This window comes from Calonectris borealis, chromosome 2, assembly GCF_964195595.1.
Source record: "Calonectris borealis chromosome 2, bCalBor7.hap1.2, whole genome shotgun sequence".
NCBI lineage: Eukaryota > Metazoa > Chordata > Aves > Procellariiformes > Procellariidae > Calonectris > Calonectris borealis.
The window spans coordinates 104025612-104046756 of record NC_134313.1 but is presented as its reverse complement, the minus strand read 5'-3'; the positions used below and the strand labels follow the sequence as shown (position 1 = coordinate 104046756).

General features: G+C 42.9%; 1 protein-coding gene across 1 annotated transcript in view; it reads left to right on the top strand.

The window, feature by feature from the left end:
* Window positions 1–8295: 8295 nt before the first annotated feature.
* Window positions 8296–21145, top strand: part of DCDC2 (doublecortin domain containing 2) — a 72499-nt gene continuing 59649 nt past the window's right edge. Inside the window, exons 1-3 of the mRNA XM_075142833.1 lie at window positions 8296–8596; window positions 13283–13334; window positions 14062–14064. Of these exons, the coding sequence (XP_074998934.1) occupies window positions 8304–8596; window positions 13283–13334; window positions 14062–14064 (348 nt within the window). The 5' untranslated portion in view covers window positions 8296–8303. The remainder of the gene's footprint in view (window positions 8597–13282; window positions 13335–14061; window positions 14065–21145) is intronic.

The window sequence follows — 21145 nt, the reverse complement described above, 5'->3', positions numbered from 1 at the left end:
AGGCGCGCACGGCACCGCGCAACGCCCCGCGCAGCGCTCCGCGCGGCCCGGCCCCGCTCCCAGCGCGCAGCCGCGGCGAAGGAGGAGCCTGGGCGGCTGAGGGGTTAACCCTGCGCAGCTTAAGAGGAGCGCGGCCGATGGCGGCTCCGCAGCGCGGGCCGGGCCGGGCCGGGCCGGGCCGCGCCGCGCCGCGCCGCGCCGGGCCGGGCCGCGCCGGGCCAGTCAGGCGTGGGTTACGGTTACGGTCACGGCCGCGGCTGCCAGCCGGGCTGGAGCTCGGCCCTGGCCTCGCCGCCGGCGGGCGCTGGCAGCGGGCGGAGCCGGTAACGCAGCGGCCTGACCCCGCCAGGCGCCGTCACCGCGGCGTGTGCGGGTCTGCAGCCGCGGAGGTGTCCCCGCAAGGCCGGGCGGCCCCGGGCCCCGCTCCGACCTCCAGAAGCGTTCGGTGACGCGGGTAAACCTCGTGGTGGCTGGCACTTGCTCTGCCGTGTTCAGCCACTTGATGAAGATTTTACTTTTAAAACGTGGGGCTTTTCCAAGTGTAGGACAATTCTGCCCCCAGTAAAGGTTTTGCAATTAAATTTCCTTGCCCTACTTGTGAGGCTAAAATAGACAAGCTAGTTGGTTGAGATTTAAAAGTTTAATTAGTAACATACCAGCTTCCACTATTACATTTTTTAAACCGCAGCTTTCATGCGCAAAAAGATAACGCAGGTAGCGGGAGTGCTCTTCCTTTGGCTGGTTCTGCTGAAGCATGTAAATCGGCATGAAGGCAAAGCCCGAGTTCAAAGCCCTGCAGCAGGGCGTATCATCAAAATATACTTGCAGCACTCGTTACTACTTAGTGGGGAAATAAAGGAGGAAGTGATTATGCTGCTAATGAGATGATTTGTACAGTGCGGCTGCCCCAACAGGAGTGCACAAACCTAAACGCTGACCTGAACACGGGTCTGAGTTTTGAAGACGGGGGTCAGAGCCAAATTCTGCTCTCGGCTGAGCTATAAGTTAAAGGGAAGTCACTTGAGGGCAGACACTTGTCCCCTCTTCTCCTACACCACATCACCTGTGCATTTGTGTGTCTGTTCATATGTACACGCATAGATGAGCATTTGTTCAAAGTGGATTCACACGTACAGAGTCAGAAGGATGGTTTACACACACTTTGCACAAAGATAAATGACTTCACAAGGAAGTAATTAAATTAAAAAGTTCCTTAGTAGTTCTATACAGCATGTATGTGTAGACTGAAGCCATCAGAGGTTTTCAGTTTCAGGGTAAGCATGCCCAAATGCAAATGTTGGCCCCTTTTATACTTGATAAAAAGCTGAAATCTACCTAAATGGAGTATTTTAGCTTTAGTTTTGGTTAATCACAGCAGGTGGCAGTATGTACAAGACTAATTTAATACTCTTGGATGTCAGAGATACTTAAAATTTGGAAATAGTAGACAGCACAGGAAATACTGCAGGACAGCAAGAAACAAACACACATTGCTGGCAACTAACGGCAACTTATGTTGACTCTGCATGTTTGGAATGCAAAAGCTAGGGAAGCATCTGAAGAATATATGCCAGAAATTTACATTTAATGAATTTGCAGTAAGTCTCACACAGCTGACATTTCACACTCTTCAATAAAAAAGGGAAAAGTTACTGGGTTGATCTATTTGTTTTCCTTTGCCCATCTGTTATTCTGGCTGCTTACACAACAGAAGTGTTGGAAATAAGATGACATAACTTCACACCGAATATATATTGATACGAACTTTGATATGCACGATATAATAGGCCAGTACACCAGTAAGTATTGGTATTGTATCTCATTATAGCTGCATTATTAGTCATCATCGTAATTGTCTGGAAGGATAGATGATAACCAAGTACCACCTCTATCTTTAGAGGTGAAGGCAACACATTGGTGTGAACTGGCAGCCAGGGATAAGTTAAGAAGCACAGATAGAATGTCTAATTTTATAGTGCTGCTGACAAAAGATTACTGGAGATCTAGAACGGCCATCTATTTATTGCAGCTCTAAATACCAAAGAGCTGCTGTTGCTTCTGCTGCACGCATGTGTTGGGTATTCTGTCTGTCCTGCAGTGCCAACCTTTGGGAGCGGTTTGCTGTATTTCATCAAAAAAATGATGGGTCAAGCTCATCTGCTGTTTGTTGAAGAAGCTCATTGACACAAACGGGTATGACGGCTGTTCCCCATTCAGCCAAAATGAGAGGATAGCTCCTGCACAGACTTGTTTAGCCATGAAATTGCCATCCAAATCAGAAGCCATTTGTGAGGTTGAATTACATGAACAACTAGTTCCACTGTCAGCTGAATGTCAGTGCAGTCATGAGGGACTGGTCTGTTTGCAGCTGGGGTATGTGGAAGAGAAAGAGCAGAACCACCAAAGAAAAACACAGAAAGAGAAGGAAACCGTAGGTATCATCAGAGGAGTCCTTATAAATCTCTACTGAAGAAAGCCCAGAGAACTTTTTGGTAAAATTATGGTAGAAAGGCACATAGATGTCTGTCTACAGAGAAATTATCTCCTAGTGTATGATCTGTACATTTAATCAATCCTGTTTATATACAAAGATGTGCCTGAACCTATTACCTGTTTCTTCACCTAAAAGAAATGCTCACAGGAGCCCCATTTTATTCATGTTGAGGAAAGAAACAAGCAAAAAAAACCCCAACCAAAACCCAAAAACCAGATTAACCAAAAAACCGTAAATTTGCTTCCAGATGAGTGTCTAGCGGATGATGAGTGCAGCTCAATAAGAATAGAGGGAAAGAAAAGGAAAGACCCCATGGAAAACTTAAAATACACAATATTCATATTTAGAATAATTTCTCCTATATGAATGAATCACGAATATTCAGTTGATAATCTCCAGTGCCTTGATCAAACGTAGCTACAGTAAAACACTGAAAAATCTTTGCCTAGAAAGGATGACTGCGCTGTCGTTACAAGACCACATGAAAGATACTTTTCAACCTCTTCCCTACTTGAGCTAACCATCTGCAATTTGCTTCTCCATGGAGAACATTTTCTCATGTGCCTCACAGGTTTGCCAAAGCCCTTTCCCTATGTAACCCTTTATCATCTCAGCTGTCTCAAGAATACTGTTGGAAAACACCTGTAGCTTCAACTGTGATAGTCTAATACTTTTTTTTAAGCAAAAATAATTGATCCTGGCATTCTAAGGAGTTTTTGATCTGGCAATTGTGTAAGTAGGTGAAATTGCTATGACATGGGTTTCAAAATTCACAACTGCATCAGTACATCAGTATTTTGTTTCTTCCAGTTAGTGTGTGCGTGTGAGAGTTAAACCACCTGGTATTTATGTACTTCAAACTGTCAGTGCAGACAGTCCGATTGCCCCAGAATTACAACTGGGAATAAAGCGGCTGCTATTGCTTAGTCTGATTTTTAGATAAGCTACACAAAGGTGTAGTTACCAAGTGTGATTCTCAGCACTGTGTGCAACAGAACAAGCTGAATTTCATTCTCTGTGTTTTGAAACGTTATCCTTACCCTTTCTGTATATTCTATTGGTCTTTTTGTCAGCTCAAAGACATGTTCCTGTCCTCATGTTTTGCTGTCACTGAGCCTTCTCAGGGACTTGCAACAAGCTGCAAAATCTTCCCTGGTCCTGAAACAGCAGAGACCTCACAGCATTTCACTGCAGAAAAAGTGACCCTGTTTGATGCCATGTCACTATGCCATGGCTCTGTTCTCATCACATTCTCCAACGTGTGCTTGTTACGTGACCTCAGGTCCATCAGGTGATCCTGACACACGACCTGACTGACGTGCTCTCATGCATCAACCTCAAGTAAGATGAGAGGTCTGACATTATTCCATCATAAAAAGATTATGTGTCTCTGTATTTATCTTAATCGTGTCGGTGGGCTCAGCAGCTTGTCTCATTGAGAATGTGATAGGAGATAGCTTGGAAACCGAAACAATAGTGGGGATAAGAGGCCAGGCCCTGGAGAGGCTCGATGGAGCAGATTCTCATGGATGAAGGCTCTGCTATCACAGGCTGAAGTGGTTGAGCTTTTCTTAGCTTTTGGGCAGTGGTTGTACTTAGGCAAGATGGAAAACATGCTGACTTTATATTGTATTGGAAACACTCGGGTTTTGTTTTGCTTTGTTCCTATTACTGAAGAAAATAAAATGTATTGTTCTGAAAAGATTGGTGTGAAATGGTGAGCACTGTAGCCCATGGTGGGCTGGCCAGCCATGAGGGCTTTTCAGGGGGTGAATTTGAAGGTGTTGCCTTAAGAGTAAGAAAACAGTGAGATTCCACTGCAGCACAAGTAAAGGGACAGGGCAGAAATGCAAGCAGCTGAATTTGAAAGATGAAGTCTTCAGAGGTGTCGCTATTAGCTATGTAACGGTTAAACTATGGGCAAAGTTCTGCACTGCAATTCTTCAAAGGATTCAGAATGTACTCCCCGTTTTGGACAAAGATTTTGCCCACCAGTTCTAGGCTGCTTTAAGGCTAGCAATGCACTGATACCATTTAAGGGGTATTTTATTGCAGTCCACAAAAGAGATTGTAACTAGCGTGGCCATAGGTAAAGACCAACAGTATTTTGTAGTAGTACAAGTGTCGAAATGGGTAAATTTCAACGAGTAAAATATTCAGTGGCTTATTCCTATGCTGAAGATGATGTGTAATTACAAATTAGGCCTAAGATCACCCGAAGTGGTAGAATCTGGCACAAAATAGCAGGTAGTTGATGTATCACTACTTGACTGCAGAACAGTGTGAACGTCACCAGCATTTTTGGTTTTTACACGTAAGCATATTTTTAATACAAATTTTTATTTCAGGTTGCAATAGATTAATGTTAAACAGTATTAATTCAAGGGTGGTAAATGCTTGGTTCTCCCCTTTATTAGTTAGAAGAAAACCAGCAGCAAGTAGAGAAATTTAACTGTTAACCAATAACAGTAGCATATTTGACTTCTCTCACCCTGAAATTGCTCTTTTTGTAATGGTTAACTGCCCTGTTGTAACTCACAGCAGGGGGGTAATTTTCCCATAAAAGGAGGTAAGATAAAAGGAAAGAAAAATTCCTTCCATCACATGTGTTGAAGTCCATTTGGAAGAACAATCATTACTGTACACTAAACAATTCCAGGTAGGAAGGTCTAGATCAGTTCTAACCTTGCGACAATTAGTGGGGAAAAGGGGCTGTTAAAGGAATTCAGTTTGAATTTAAGGCATTTTCTGTTTATTTTCTTTCAGGTTTTACAGCTGCTTCTACCCAAGGTGTGGTAAAAATCCAGTGGAATCAAAGTCTCTGTATTGCATTATGCAGCTTCCTGGAAAGAGCAAAGCAGATAGTATTAAAAAGTGTAGCCAAAAGTCATGTCCCAAGCATGCCTAAAGTGTTTTCAAGTAAAGAAAACTTATCTGTAGTCAGAATTTGTTTGGACACATCAGAGACTCATCTATTCATTGAATAAACCCATAAAATGCATGCTTGATTGATTTTTTACAATTTTTAATAATCTGAGGAGATTAAAAAAAATCTACTATTGTGATAATGCAATATCCAAAGTTACTTCCCAAACATTGGACATTCTGGAGAGAATGTCTGAGAATTGGCACGAAAAATGCAGCTTCAATTGGATCATTTGTTTACAAAGTTTTTTAAATAGTTCAGGATGAAAATGGTATCAGGGTGATTTCATGACCTGATATATTTATCTGTGAAATCTAAGGGAGTCTTTTGATGATGGTAGAGGTTGGATCTGGTCCTTAATATGTGTATTAATATATTTTTAATATATGCTATATTATATCTACGATGTAGAATTATAGGAATGTCTTAGGAAAGAGTGGAACGTTAACCGAATTTGACTTTACATTATGTTCTTTGAACAACAAATGGGTTATTTTACATTTTTTGTCTATTGTTTTTCTGTTTTATTCTGTTGATGTATTTTTGTTAAAAATAAATTGTGCCCAAGGATATTCTTCTGATTTATCAGGCTACTCTTCATGGTGTATTTCGAATTTGAGCTTGGTTTAGTGGGGCAAGTCACCTCTGAGTCTGACTAACAGAAATTATCCAGCAGAATTGCAGTTTGGGCCGGCTCAGCAGACGTGATATTAGCTCTTGTGATAGATCCCGGATTCTTAAGAGAACAAATTGTAACAGACTCACTCAACCAAAGAATGATAGGAGTACTGAAAAGCTTTTAAATATTTCAGGAATGCAAGTAACTAAATAAACTTACCCAAATACTGGGGGAGTGCAGTTTAGTTTTATGTTACTGGAAAATTTTGCCCATTCAGATGGTAGGATGGGGGAAAAGCACCCAAAGAGTGTCCGTAACATTTACATATCATCTCAAAAAAGACGTTCAGAGGACATCATGTCAGTAGGCACATTAAAAAAAAAAATCAATTGCCCACAAATATATGCAATTAATTTGTGTAGTCCAAGAGCCTAATTTCAACCCCATTGATAATTTGTTTTCCCTGCAAGATCACAGCCCAGCTTTATTTCTGAATTGGAGCAAATGTAAACAGCAAATGGCAGCAGGCGACCTGGAGCAAAGATCTAGTTTTCAGGGATTTTTAATAACTGACAAGAAGGAAAGTAGGAACAGAGTAAATAATGGTAGGTATGATTTTTCACTGCTTCCTTTGCTTCGTACGTGGACCATCCTGCACACACAAGTGGTAATCGTTAAATGTTAGTAATGAACCACAGGCAAAATCAGGCACCAAGTAAGTAAATCTCCAGTGGAGAAAGCATATATCAGAATCAGCAAAGGAACACGGAAAAGAAGGCAGGGCAGAGAGCCCGAGGCAGTCACTCATGTTGTAGAAACTGCCTTTTGGTGACGGCTGTGGCTTGCCCTTGCCTCCGCGCCGGGCCAGCTGCCTAGCATTTTCGTGACCTTGATCCGGAAGGTCTAGTAAAAGTCTGTGTTATTCTTGAGAGGGGAAAAACTGACCTCTGCTGTAAGAAATCCCAGGAAGAGCTGGCCAGATGTGAATGAAATACGTGTTTTTCAGCCACACTTCTCCTCCGCCCGCCCCGGCGGGGCCACACGCGGCACAGCGGCGGGCCAGGCGCCGGGCCGCAGCCTGCCACCGCCTCAAAGTCCCTGCCCTGGACGGCGGGGCCAGAGCTCGTCAGGGGACAGACTCGCGGGTGGTTAATCCCGTACTCACCGGCACCCGTGTGAAGGGCGGCCCCTCCGCGGCGGCGCGGGGGACCGTAACCGGCGGGTAAAGGCCGCTCGCCGGCTGCCCGCCTCGCGCGGAGCCGCCATGTCCGGGCAGCTCCGCCTCGCCCTGCCCTTCCCACCCCGGCCCGGCCACCGCCCTCTCCCCGCCCCGCCGCCCGTGCTCGCTGTGGGAGCGCTGAGCCGGCTCAACGTTTCCCCGCCGCCCCCGCTGCCGCTCCCCCCTCAGGGGAGCTCAGCCGGCCGGCCCTTCCCCTGTGGCGGGGAGCCCTAGCGCGCTGCAGGGGAGAGGCGGCGGTAGCCAGCGCCTCGGCCGCCGGGGAGGAGGCGGCAGAGCGGGGACTTCCCTCCCTCGCTCAGGTGCGGGGCTCTTGGTCCGGTTCCCTCTGCCCCCGTTGCCCCCGCGTCCCTCTCCCTGCCTCTGGGCACGACGCCTCCTCGTCCTCCTTCCCCCAGGCATCGCCTGGTGAATAATTCAGCCGTGTTTTGCGCTGGCCCCTGCGCTGTCCTGCCCCTGGCTGGCCGGTGGCTCTGGGTCTGGCAGGCTCCTGGCAGACTCTCACCTGGCTGGGTAGGGGGGAGGACGAGCACACGCGGGATGAAGTTTCCCGAGGAAACCAGGGTGGTAGTGGCAAGCCGCTTTCCGTGATGGCAAAGCCGGAGGGTAAAGACCCTGGGAGGCCATGGGTCCCCTACCGTCCGTTTTCCTGCTGTGTCGGATCTACTTCCATGCAGTGTTTTTTTTGACTGGGTTAGCGTAATCCCCGTTAACCTCCCCAGGCGCCAGGGAGCAGCAAGAGCCGGTTGCCTAGGAGGAGCCGCTCTGGAAAGGCTGAGCAGAGCTGTGCCGCAAGCCCCGGGGAGGCTGTGATCCCTCCCCGCGGCGCCGGGCTCCCTCCTCTGCCTCCCTGGAGGTGGGCCCTGGTGCCCAGGCCCCGGCGTGGGTGTGGGCGCTTCACCCCTGACAGGGAGTTGTCAGCGCAGAGGTGAGAGGGGTGCTCGGGAGGAACCCTCTCCTGAGTAAACAGGTGCAGGCAGCGCGTCGGGGTGGTTTGGGCTGCACAGGAGGTCCGAAGCCACCGAGCATGACTAGTCCCGGCACGAAGGGGTCGTGGCTCTCGCAGCCGATGGTGAAGAGCGTGCTGGTGTATCGCAACGGGGACCCTTTCTTCCCGGGGCGCCGTATTGTCGTCAATGAGAAGAAAGTGTCCAACTTCGAGGTATTCCTGAAAGAGGTGACAGGCAGGGTGAAGGCACCCTTTGGAGCTGTGCGTAACATCTATACGCCCCGGGGCGGGCATCGTGTCCGGCAGCTGGAGGAGCTTCAGAGTGGAGAGCAGTATGTGGCTGGTGGCGGGGAAGCCTTCAAGAAACTCAAGTGAGTGGCTAAAAACTAACATAAGATTTATATGGAACTTGAATATCAGCATTTGGGGTTTGGCACTGTGGCAATACTTCAAAGGACCCTCCGCCCCATCCCTTTTATTAGGCGTTGCACAAAGAGGACTTAAAGGCTATGACCCAAGGCAAAAAGAAAGGTACTTTTAACAGATAAAACTGCAAAAGAGCTTTAGAGGCGATCCACATAAAAGCTGCTGTTACCATCAGTTGCATAGTGCCATCTCCTTGACATGACGGTGGAAAAGGAGAAACAGCCCTTTAACCTGAAGGACATGCAGCAATGCCATGTTGTTGTGATGTGTGTGCTTAACTGAGGGACGAGTGTCGGTATTTGTGCTCAGTGGTAACAGGGAGAAAGCTGTAGAAAGGTGGAGTGTTGACAGTCCTGCCGTGAAGTTGATGAGCCTGGGAATTTAATTCCCAACACTTCCTTTCTTGCTTATTTTTAAAAAGCCTAAAACATTCTACCTAGCTATCCGCCTCTCTATCACTTCTGTTCATTTTGGGTAGGTATATAACCTTTTTATGACCAGAATAGCTGAGTCCCTCCTGTTATTTAAAAGATGACGGTTTGCTTTCTTTTCCTCACCTAGACACCAAGAATTAAGCTGACAGTTTCTCTATTTTCTAGTGAGTGACTGGGAGAATATCGTGGAGGAGATCTGGGCTTTTAGGTGTGTTTCCCAAGTGGCTCTGCATGTGATCAGTAATGGTTCTTAATTCTGGCAGTGAATTTCATGGTCTCAGTTGCCTAATGATACATTATGTTCAGTCTTTGTGGGCATTTTTCCTACAGTTGAATTGAATAAAAAAAAAACCTCAAAATAAATAATCCCTTTCTGGAGGTGGTTGGAATTTATATGCTAAACTACCAGCTTTACAGGACCTCACTCATCTTGGTTGTGTAGAGTTGGGGACACTACATTTTTCAGGAGAGCTCATTATGTTTCAGGACGAAACTCTCTGTGTTTCGTGAACAGGACCTCTATCAGCACTCTTACTGTTTTTGTCACTGTCTGCTTCTGAAGATTTATTGAAGCTTCTTGTGCTTCAGTGGCAAAACTAGAGAGAAAGATGTATGACAGACTAAATATAAGCCCCTTTCCTTCTGTACTCTCTTCCATGTCAAATGCAGTGCTCAACTCCCAAGAAAGATCTACCGTATCTTTTTGGTATTAAATCCTGTGATTCTGTGGATGGCTTGAAGTTGTTAGTTGTCAGCACATCATGTTTCACCTCCCTAAATGTGTTTTATGTTCAACAGACAGGCTAAAAGTAAGTAAGTGTTTGGCATTAGCATGCACTGTGTAGAGAATTGGGCACTATGAATTTATTTTGGGTGGGAAAAAGCATTTCTTTTTGTCGTTTCGTGTTTTATGGTCGGAGTTTTATGGTGAGAGCTTTTCAGACTTTTATGGTTGCAACATGCAACAAGCTACCTAAGTATTTAAGGTCAACAAAGAGAATACTTTAAGAAAAGCTAACCTACGGGACTCTGTAAAAGCAGGTTGTTTTATATATCCTTTATATATCCTTTGATAGTGTGCCGTAGGGAGGATAAACGGGATGATTTGAGATCTTTTCCATTTCTGCGTTCAGAGTTGGAGTTCTTCACTATTACTGTTTATTTATATAGTGCTGTAAATGTTGGCAGTGCTTTTACAAGCATTATTTAAGACAAGCTGAAGTGCTTAATGTTGATCTTATTCTTAACTGGGTTGTAGACAGAATGATAATTAGGGAGACATCTTAGCCAGAAAGGTCAGAGGATAGGAGGGGTTAATTGAAAGGGACGGTTTTCTGGAAAGAATTGAAGGAATTAAAGAAAAGAGCGTATGTTTGTGTATGTGTCACAGACAAAGATAAGGCAGTTGCAGCTGTGGGAGACCAAAGCATCTGCTCTAAACGGTCCGAGTCTGGTCTGATAGCAGCAAGACGTTTGTACATTTTTTACAATTTTTTTGCAGTGATGCTTGTTGGACATACTCATTGCTATGATAGACTGTGCAGGGTTGAACTTTGAAATGGAGGCCTGTGGCACCGATGCGTAATGGAAAGGAGAGAGTATCCAAGGAGAAGCAGAAGCTGCAAGTGTCATCGCTCCACTTCAAGCAGTGCATTTGTTTCTTCTCAGATGCCTTATACTGAGAACTGAATCTTTTTCTTCCCTGTCCACAGGGAATTCTAGACTAAACTGTGCTCACTTTTAGCATGTGAATCTCTGTCATTCCAAGCCTTGAATCTTAACATCTTCAGATAGATACTTCTGAGGGTATATAGTCAATATAAACTGCTGATATGTTTCATTTTTTAAATAAAAATAAAGTGATCAGCGTTTAAAAATTCTGCTTTTAGAAAAATATGTAGAATTTTTCTTTAAAGGAAGAATTATTAGCCCATGTTGGGATTTTCCATAAAATATATCAAGTTTCCCAGCTTGTTTTGTCATTTACAGGTGTGCTAAGTGAATACAAGCTTTTTTGGTGTATATGCAGTGAGATGTGTTGGTATATTGTAGTTGTTGCAGTTGTGAGCGAGAATGCACATTCAGGCCTGCACTCCTGGGGAGTTCTTCCCTGACTCTCAGCTTCCTGAAAGAAAACTGTCTACACTGGAGCTGGTTTCAATTTTTAGCTTTTTTTCAGCATGCTATTCTACCCTCCTCCTTTCTTTGCCCATTTGTTTGTATCGGTGCTCATTAATTAATGGTAGATTGTCCTCTCTCCAGCAGTGTCTCTTTAAACAACACTGTAGTTTCATCACTGGCTTGGATAGTCATCGGGTAGAAGTATTTCTGCTTTCTTAGCAGTGGGAATACTTTTGTAAAGTTTTTGATCTGGGATTTTTTTGGGTGCCCTTATCCCAAGAGAACCTTTTGGTCCTATTTAGACCTTTTCAGATTTGTACATCCCTGAAATTTGATAACTGAATGCCCAGACCTCTGCATAGTGAATTTAAGCCTTTGACTATATATTTGCTTTTCTTTGTCACTTTTCTTAGTTCTCCTTGAAGTAGTTCACAGATGCGCAGAAAACAAGAACCACAGTCAGCAGCTGTTGGTATAGGCTGTTGGAACTGTTTTGTCTGAGGCACTTACTTCTTTTCAGTCTTGTAGACTTTAAGACTTCTTTTTTTTTGGTCTCAAGAGATCATTGCTACATTTACCTTTTCCAAAGCATTGGCATGCACTTTCAAGCATTGCCTGGAAGCCTTGCTGTGTCTTAACAGTCCCCGCACACTGAAGCCTTGAAATCCTCGTGACAATTCTGTGGTACCTTGATAAACGATTGCCATTCCTTCAAAGAATGAATGATGCTTTTTCTTTCTCTCTTTTTTTTTTTTTCCTTGCTTCATTCAGGTCTCATGAATTCTCAACTTTGGCCAGGCAGAAAAGTTTCCTATGGCAAACAAATTTTATCCCAGTCACTAACTACAAAACATGACGTTACTGGAGGGCTGCAGATGCATTGCGGACTCTAAGGTCTTTTGGTGAGCCTGCACTGATGCTTGCCATCGGTATACCTGACGTTCTCAGATAGGGTCTTCTAGTCTTAAAAGCCTGCCAAAGCACTTGTGATTTCCCACTGAAAGTGGGAATAGGGAGAACTTGTAACAAATGCTGATCACCTGATGTTGGATTAGATGCTCCTGGCGTAGAATAGATGCCCCAGCCATTTTTGTTCTCATGTTTAGCTCTTGGCAGAAGGTGCTGAAAGGTGCTGCTGTACTGTGTTATAACTGCCCACAAAGGTGTCTCTTCCTACAGTGCTGAGAACTAGAACATCTTGCAGTGCCAGCAGCTACTGAGAGCTGCATTCATGAGAAGAACCTCTCTCATGGCTCTCAGAGGGCTGACAAAGGAAAGGAGTTAGCATAGTCTGATACCTGGACAGTTGCCTGTTTGCCAGTCTACGGGTTACTCATGCTTGAAAGCTTATTTAATTCCCTTCCTTTGGAAAGGCAACATACAGCTAATCTGTCACTCTGTGTTTTAACTAACACTTCTGTGTTAACGCAATGTTTTTGTGGGAATATGTACTCTGATGGAGAGCAGTATTGTTCAAATAGATGTATTTTGTTTTCTTGTCCAGTTGAGGCTTGTATTTTGTCTATTCATAAAATAATTATGAAGATGCTGTTGGCTCATCACAACCATGAGAAACCAGGATATACAGTGTTCAGATGTGTCCATGTCCTGTTGAAACACAAGTGGTGTAGATTCTTTTAAATTTTAGCTGATGCCCTGGGTTTCACTTCAGTATGGAGGAAAGCTTTAAATCTATCAGAGGCTTAGTGTGAGAAACTGAGAGGCAAGATGATGACTTTGAAAACTCTGGTAAGTTGATACTGTGCTGTGATTTATTGATCCACCTCACAGTAGTATTCAAGCTTCTTTCTGACAAGGGGATTATTGATGGTCTGTTCATCACCAGTGACTTGAAGGTAAATGGTTGATTCTCCCCTGTGTTTTGTATTAGCCCAGAGGGCTAAATTGCAGATTTATATTAACATTCCTTCATTAAAATCTTGAATTAGTTACTTTTTATGTTATTTTGAGGCATGACAAATTTTAAAAGCTTCATGTATGAAAAAAGTGTAGAAATATTTGTATCGTGTAAGTTAGATGCTTCTGTAAATAATCAATACTGTTTTCCTTCCACAGCTATTTGGACATTGGAGAAACAAAGAAAAAACCTGCCGAAGTCAATAACGAGGTAGGATGTCTGAAATATTTAGGAAGTAAACCTGCAGTTAATGTTAGTCATATGCCTGCATTTATCCCTGATTTTTTAATATGTATTTATTATGTTTAGTAACAATACAATTATCTAGAATTCTGAACATGTTATTTCAGTGATTATTGCTCTGATTGCGCTGAGCATGATGCACTGATTGTCTTTGGCTCAGCTTTCTGAATTGCTGCATCCAGTTAAAAACTTTCAGTAAAGAAAATCTCATGTTGTCATTATTGGATCTGGTCATAAACTTAAGGGAGCTTTTTTTCATGCAGAAAAAGATGGTGGGAATGAAACTTTGGGGAGTTTCTTCAAAACTTGGTATTTTCTCTGGAAAAGGGAAATTTTTGTTTGAAAAAATCACACTTAGTTGAGATGCTTTTCCCAGTCACTGCCAGTGTCAGTTGTAAACTTCTAACTAGTTCAAGTCCATAATTCTCCAAAGTCACCTGTTTCTCTGAACAGTGCTATGCTATAGCCTGAGGGGATAACTGCAGGCTTCAAAAAACACTGTATGTGGATTTTTGAGAGACACATGACTCTGCGTTATTTTTACTGTTTTATTCTGTATGGAGATAACAATGATTTCCAACAAACATTTGAATTATAGCTTCTGCCTGACAAGAAGCATCAGCTCACCTTTTTTTCAATTTCTTTTGCCTTGTGCTCTCATGCCAGGTTTCCAGCAATTTAATGGTTTGTGTAGCAGGTGTCTGCAGACAGTAGGACACCTTGTACTAAAAGACCCTCAAAAGTGAGACCTTAGTGTGCTAATGACATTTGCTGTGATACTCGGACACTTCTTACTCAGAGGCTATGAAATACGACACCTGCATTTTATAAATTATCATAACTTTGTAACCCTTTTTTTTTTCATTCAAATGGGAACAATCAACAAGGAAATCAAATTCAAGTCAGAGATTTACTCTAAATTGGATTTTTTCCTGGTTTATTTATTTATGCAATTGACCAGAACATTACAGAGATAGTTTTGTTGTATTTGTGTAGCCATTCATGTCTCCCTGTTGTTTTGGTCTTCTTTACAAAGGAAAGAGAATGATTTTAAAAAACAGGAAAAATTAATTAAACACTGATGAGGCAGCAGGGTTATACTGTGTTGCTGACGTATATAAAACTGAGCAACATACCTTCACATATCCACTATCTAAGCTTTTTCATATCTTTTATTCATGAATTCCATTTTTGACCTCCAGCATTTTCTTATTCCAGTCCTGAGTCTCCTCTGATCAAACTTTGTGAATATTGCTGAAACTAGTTACTTGTGGTCTTGCAAGGTGCACAGGCAGAGAATCAAGTAATTCATCTCACTTTTAATTGTGATCTAAGTAAGAGATTATGATTTTTTGGGGACGTAAAATGTTTGTACAATAGCAGTATTGCACTTATCTGAACCTTCAACACATAAAACATAGTTCTGAACCAAAAAAACCCACCTTTGGATGTATGACTAGTCTTTACTATTTTTTCTGAACGCTTGAATGTGTAGATAGCACCATATTTTATGCTAAAACAGTGTCTGGGTGAAAAAGAAAATGATTCTTACGTATCCAGGATGAGAAAAAGAGAACTTGAGGAAATTGCTTCTAATTATCTCTGAAAATATGATGGTTTGCATTCACTATTACGTGTGACTCCCATTAATCGTGTGCGGTGTGACTAACTCCATATGCCCTTTGCTGAGAAGGTAGTTGTCTTCATGGAAGACTCTTGACCAAATCTCCTGATACTGCCAGTTATCAGGACAACCACAGGCTTGCTACGTTAAGGCTGGTTTTAAGGCTGATGATTTTGCTGCAAATCCTTAGAAGATTCTCAATATAACAGAAATTCTAAGTAGTTGTAGAAGTTGTGGGTTTTTTTACTTACAGTTGCATGTTTGGTAAGAGAGGCTTCTATTATTTCTTGTGGAATCAGTGCTCATTGTATATTAACACTTTCAGCCATCTCTCAGTGCTTTGAAGTAAACCAGTATAAACCATCCATTGTTTCAGCTTTCTTTCTTCCTATTTGACTTACGTTTGCAATCTCCATGGTCTCTGTGGAGAGCTTAACTCCCCATGTTGAGTTTAACTTTATGTGATTGATTTATTTGAGGAGAGGAGTCATAAAAATGAGATGAAACCTAGTAATACTCTACAGATTTTTATCTGAGCTTATGAATAACACAATTGTTTTCATGCCCCAATCATTTAGTCCTAGGAATGAACTTTCAAGGGCCTAGTAACAGAAGTTTCAAGGCCTAAATATATTTGTTTTAAAACAATATGAGGAAGCAAGTTCTGGTTTCACTTTTTTCCAAGCATTCACTTAGAAATCAAAAACCTAGATGTGTTTTAGCACCAAGAGGACAGCAGTGTTGCTACGTTTTTATTCTTTGATTCTGCTGGGTTTGCATCAGCGAACAAAAAAATCATATTTTTCCATGGAGCCTTGTAGCAATCTCTGATACTAGCCCACAAAGGTGTTTTGCTTTCATAAGGCATTATTTTAGATTGAATTTCAGAAATAAAATCCTCCCTGTTTGTTTCATTAGAAGAAGAAAAAGAAAATCAGTGTATGTGTGAATGACAACACTGCTAAATAAAGAAATTTATGGCTCAGTCGGGCAAGCACAGCAAGGTGTACTTTGTGAATCATCTCAAAGACTTCAGTAGGAGGATTACCATGGAGTTATGCACGTACAGAGAAATTTGTGGGTCAGGTTTGAGTTTCTAGTGTTCTGGTGGGCTAGGGTGGGGATAGGAGGAAAGAAATGAATAAAATTATTTGGTTTATTATTTGGCTCACTGCAGTTTTACGGGCTCCTCGCAGATCAAGGACCAGTGTGCTAGGTGTTGAATAAAAAGCTCACTGATGGCCTCACAGACAACTCCAGGCTAACATCAGGGTGTGTTTTTAGACTGATCTTTGCCATGGCAATTCCTGCTCTCTTTGTGCTGGTGCTGAAGTATTAACCTGCTCTCTTTCATTAGCTCCACCTCTTTTTTCTTTCCTTCCTTCCCTTGCTTCTCTTCCTTCCCTTCCTTTCCTTCTTCTCCCTCCTAGTCCCCCAAATGTTTTTAGGACACAATATAATTTGTCAGGGCTCCTGCATTAATGCTGTGGACGCCAGCCCATTCTTATAGCCTCGGTAGTGCTGCTGGTAGCCAGAGCCTGGAGACGGCAAAGACTGTTCTTCAAGCATGGTCCTGGGGGTTGCCTCCCACCTTTCTCACCTGGCAGCTGGCCTTGCTCTGGCCATGGCCTTGAGGGTGAGCAGTCACAGCAATAAATGGCCTTGTGCCACAGTACTCCTGAGTGCTGGTGGTGCATTCAGAATTGGTGCAGGACTTTTTGTTGCTCACGGGAGGAGATGTTCTTGGAGCTATTAGAGCTGGCTTGCCCTAGACCAAGTTTTGGAATCACATTGGTGATTGGTGCTGGCCTGGTGGTGATGACAGTTTTTCTGTACCTGCATAGTGCCATATATCAAGGATCTGAAAACTTTAAAAAGGTAGCACAGAAACAGTATTTGAGAAATTCATGTTCAGTGATTAAGGATGATATCATCATGCTTAGATACAAGGGTATCAATTCTGATTGAAGCATACTTAATTTGGCATTTCCTACCTGATGAGTATTTCTCGGTGCAGGTTTTTCTCCAGTAAAACAATTACAAATATCTATTTCCGATTCTGGCTAGTGAGGAGGGAGACAAAAGGAAGAAAATCTTATGCAGCAGCTGTACATTGTGTATTTGTATGCAGCTGTAGGTTTTCTTTTGTGTAAGTTAAACTGCCAAATGTTTGACATCTGCTTTTGGGAGTACTTTAATGTTATTCTTTGAAGGCAGCATCTCAATTACTTTAAATTTGCATAAAACTAGAAAATGTGTGTCAAACTAGAATTAAACAAGAAAAAAATCATGCTCAAGATACAGCGTAAATACGGTGACCTGCATTCAGAAAGAAGAATAGATGGGAAGTATAAAGCATTAATTTCTTACTAAACTCTCTTCTCACTTTTCTCATGGAGTGACAAGACAGAATAAGTAGTCCATCAGAAATAGGTTTCTCTCTACTGAAAACTGTGAATCTGGTTTTGTAAGGAAGGTCTTCCAGGCCATGGAAGCAAAAAAAAAAAAAAATTAAGGAAAGTTCTCCATCTCATGTATTCTGGGAACTCATCTAATGAAGTGCTTCAGCATCCGTTCTTGTAAGGTGCTGAGATTTTACATTTGGGAACAGGTTCTGTCCCTGACGAGAACAGTATATTTTCTCTCTATTATGCCCTGGTTCACTTTTAGCTGGAGCTTCTCAAATACCATGGTCCTGTTGGCCTGTAAGGTGCACCTTGCCTTGCCCGACACGTTTGGAGCTAACAAGGGTTTACAGCTAGTAAGCGCCTGTGTTCTCTGTGTGTCCTCTACAACTGACAACAGGAGCTCTGGGGACGGTTTCATCAAGAAGGTCTTAATGTAGATGTGTTGTTACGACACAGCAATGAACCAATTGTGTAGTCTTGTGTAATTCATTAAGCACTATCCATCTATTTAATGTGAGACATGGAACATGCAAATAGATGTGATTGTCTGTAAGATGGGTTGGAATAGTTTGGGAGGACACATTTTTTTCTGTTTTAACAGCAAGGTTTATAGATGAGTGTCTATACCACCAAATACTTCATTATGGTATCAGTAGCTGATTTCACCACAAGCTGTCTTTGGTGAAAGATGGATGAGGTAGAGCGAGTGTATTACATCAGTAGTGTCAGCATCCAAAAGCGCATAAGCAGAGCAACGCAAGAAAGCTGTATTTTTACTTTTTTCTAGTATATCAACTGCGTATAGCAGTTTAATTTCAAGGGCTTTTCTTTTAAAAATGAGCTTTTGTTTTAAAAATAGTTGAAGTATGACAGTAATAACAGTGCTCTTAAAATCTTGCAAAATAACTGTAGTCTTGGTCTGTGAGTCCCAACCATCAATCAGAGTTGGGTCTTTTAAAAAAATATTATTTTAAAAGCCCTTAGTCATTATACTACTGATATAAATCAGGTTACAAGGTGGTCTTCAATGAAATCATCTCATTATCAATTAGTATTTCTGATATCCATGATAGATTTCTTTAATCTAATGTCTCATGTTTTAAAATCTAGTTTACTAATGTAAGGCCTCCAAACAACTGAAATAAATGGGCCAAATGCTCAGCTGATGGAAAATAGGTATTTTTATTGACCAATCTACCCCAGATATGGACGTGAACTTATAGCCCTGTTCTTCTGGGTGAAGTTTTATGTATAGACCAGTGTCAGTATAGGATGATGAACAAGGGAGAGCCACTCTGATATCTTATTTTAGGATGATATAATTTATGATAGAAGCAAAGTGCATGAAAATGATAGCAAACATTTATTAAATGTTTCTAAGCAGCAGGAGTTCCAGTAGTGTTACTTCAAGTGATACCTGTAGTTCAGTGATCATTGACTTCGGTAGACTTTGAGCCAGGGCCAGGGCCAGGAAGGAAATGGGATGCTGTTGGTTTTGCAGAAATACTGATGGTAGTTGTGGTACTTTAACAGTCAGTGGATTTCAAAGATAGTTAGATGCCTTGATACCTTTTTTGCTTTTGCAAATCTTCCTAAGCCTGTCGGGCATATGCATGTGATGAAGGGAATAGCTCAAGAGAAAACTGATAACTGTGCAGAAGAAAGGAAGGAGTTTATGATGGTAAAGGCCTGCAAGATTCTTTTCACTTCAGAACATCAGTCTGCCATTTTTTTAGTTTCATAATAACACCTCATTTCAGTTCCCTGGTTTCTGAGATAATCTTGATGCAGTAACATTTGAGCAATTATCAAGCACATCCTCACAAGTTATCCCCTGCTGCATGCTGCTAGAGCTGGTAGGACTTGAAATCATAGAATCATAGAATCATTAAGGTTGGAAAAGACTTCTAAGATCATCGAGTCCAACCGTCAACCCAACACCACCATACCCACTACACCATGTCCCTAAGCGCCTCATCTACACGTCTTTGAAATACTTCCAGGGATGGTGACTCAACCACTTCCCTGGGCAGCCTGTTCCAAGGCCTGACCACTCTTTCAGTAAAGAAATTTCTCCTAATGTCCAGTCTAAACCTCCCTTGGCGCAACTTGAGGCCATTTCCTCTCGTCCTATCGCTTGTTACTTGGCGGAAGAGACCAACACCCACCTCGCTACAACCTCCTTTCAGGTAGTTGTAGAGCGCGATGAGGTCTCCCCTCAGCCTCCTCTTCTCCAGGCTAAACAACCCCAGTTCCCTCAGGCGCTCCTTATAAGACTTGTGCTCCAGGCCCTTCACCAGCTTCGTTGCCCTTCTCTGGACACACTCCAGCACCTCCATGTCCTTCTTGTAGTGAGGGGCCCAAAACTGAACACAGTATTCGAGGTGTGGCCTCACCAGTGCCGAGTACAGGGGCACGATAACTTCCCTGCTCCTGCTGGCCACACTATTTCTGATACAGGCCAGGATGCTGTTGGCCTTCTTGGCCACCTGGGCACACTGCCGGCTCATGTTCAGCCGGCTGTCAGCCAGCACCCCCAGGTCCTTTTCCTCTGGGCAGCTTTCCAGCCACTCTTCCCCAAGCCTGTAGCGTTGCCTGGGGTTGTTGTGGCTGAAGTGCAGGACCCGGCACTTGGCCTTGTTGAACCTCATACAGTTGGCCTCAGCCCATCGATCCAGCCACATCTCTGTCTCTTCTCACTTTATCCGCTGTTATGTGTATTGGGCACTTCCTTGCCTGTTTGTACTTTGCTCTCCTTAGCAATAGGAGCAGTGCAGCAGTTTAGGAAAAGCTCCTTAGTTCTCATGCTGCTGTAACACCAGATCAGTGTGCCATTCGGCTGATTTTCACAGTGCCACAAATTCACTTGACTGGGAGTGTGCGTGATGATCAGAAGGGTGAGCTGCTGGTTATGAAGAGGGAGAAAGAAAAGTTCAAATCAGAGCTAAAGGCAGTGAGCAGCAGTGGTGAAGAGAGAGAGCAGAGAGAGAGACTGCCTCTACGAGCAAATTTGTATCTGGCTCAAGTGTTTTACTGACATGGCAATACTCTTTCCCTTCTGTTTTGCTATTTATCTCAGCAGGTAAGTGATGACATGTCTCTTGCACTGTAGCGTTGTGGTAGTTGTTCTGCATGGAAGGCTGGAACAAGTTTCCTAGGGAAAGTCTGATTTTTCAATTCCCACTTGATGGCCTCTGCAACAAGCTGATCCCCCAGAATTGTCACATCCCATCTTAGTTTAGACTTTTTGGAGAGAGAGCAAGGGTAAAGACTAAGTTCAGATTTCTGCCTTCTCCCTCTTTCAATCAAGGACAGCGGTAAGGGTGAAAGAAGACATTTGTTCCAGAAACATGGGAAAATTGTGTGTCAGTCTCAGCAAATTGTAGCCAAGTTCTTGGCTGTTTTAAATCCTCTGGCAGAGCCCTCACGCTGTAATATGTCTCAAAACTTTTTATAGTTATGTTACTGGTAGGGAAACTAGTAATAAGATTTCATCCTGACCCAAGCTAAAGCTTTGATACAAACTATTCCTCAGGTATGTTTCCATCCATCACTTCTTTTGGCAACTGATCTTCTTGTTTTGCAAGAGAGATCCCTTTTGTACTGAAGGTGATCTGCAAGTACAAATACATTTTAAATTATGTGCTTGAGGAATCTAACAATTAATCTCTTGAGGAAGTATGGACCAACAGAGTTACCATTTGTTTATTGTAAGCTTAATTGTTTGTAAAAGGTACTGAACGTTA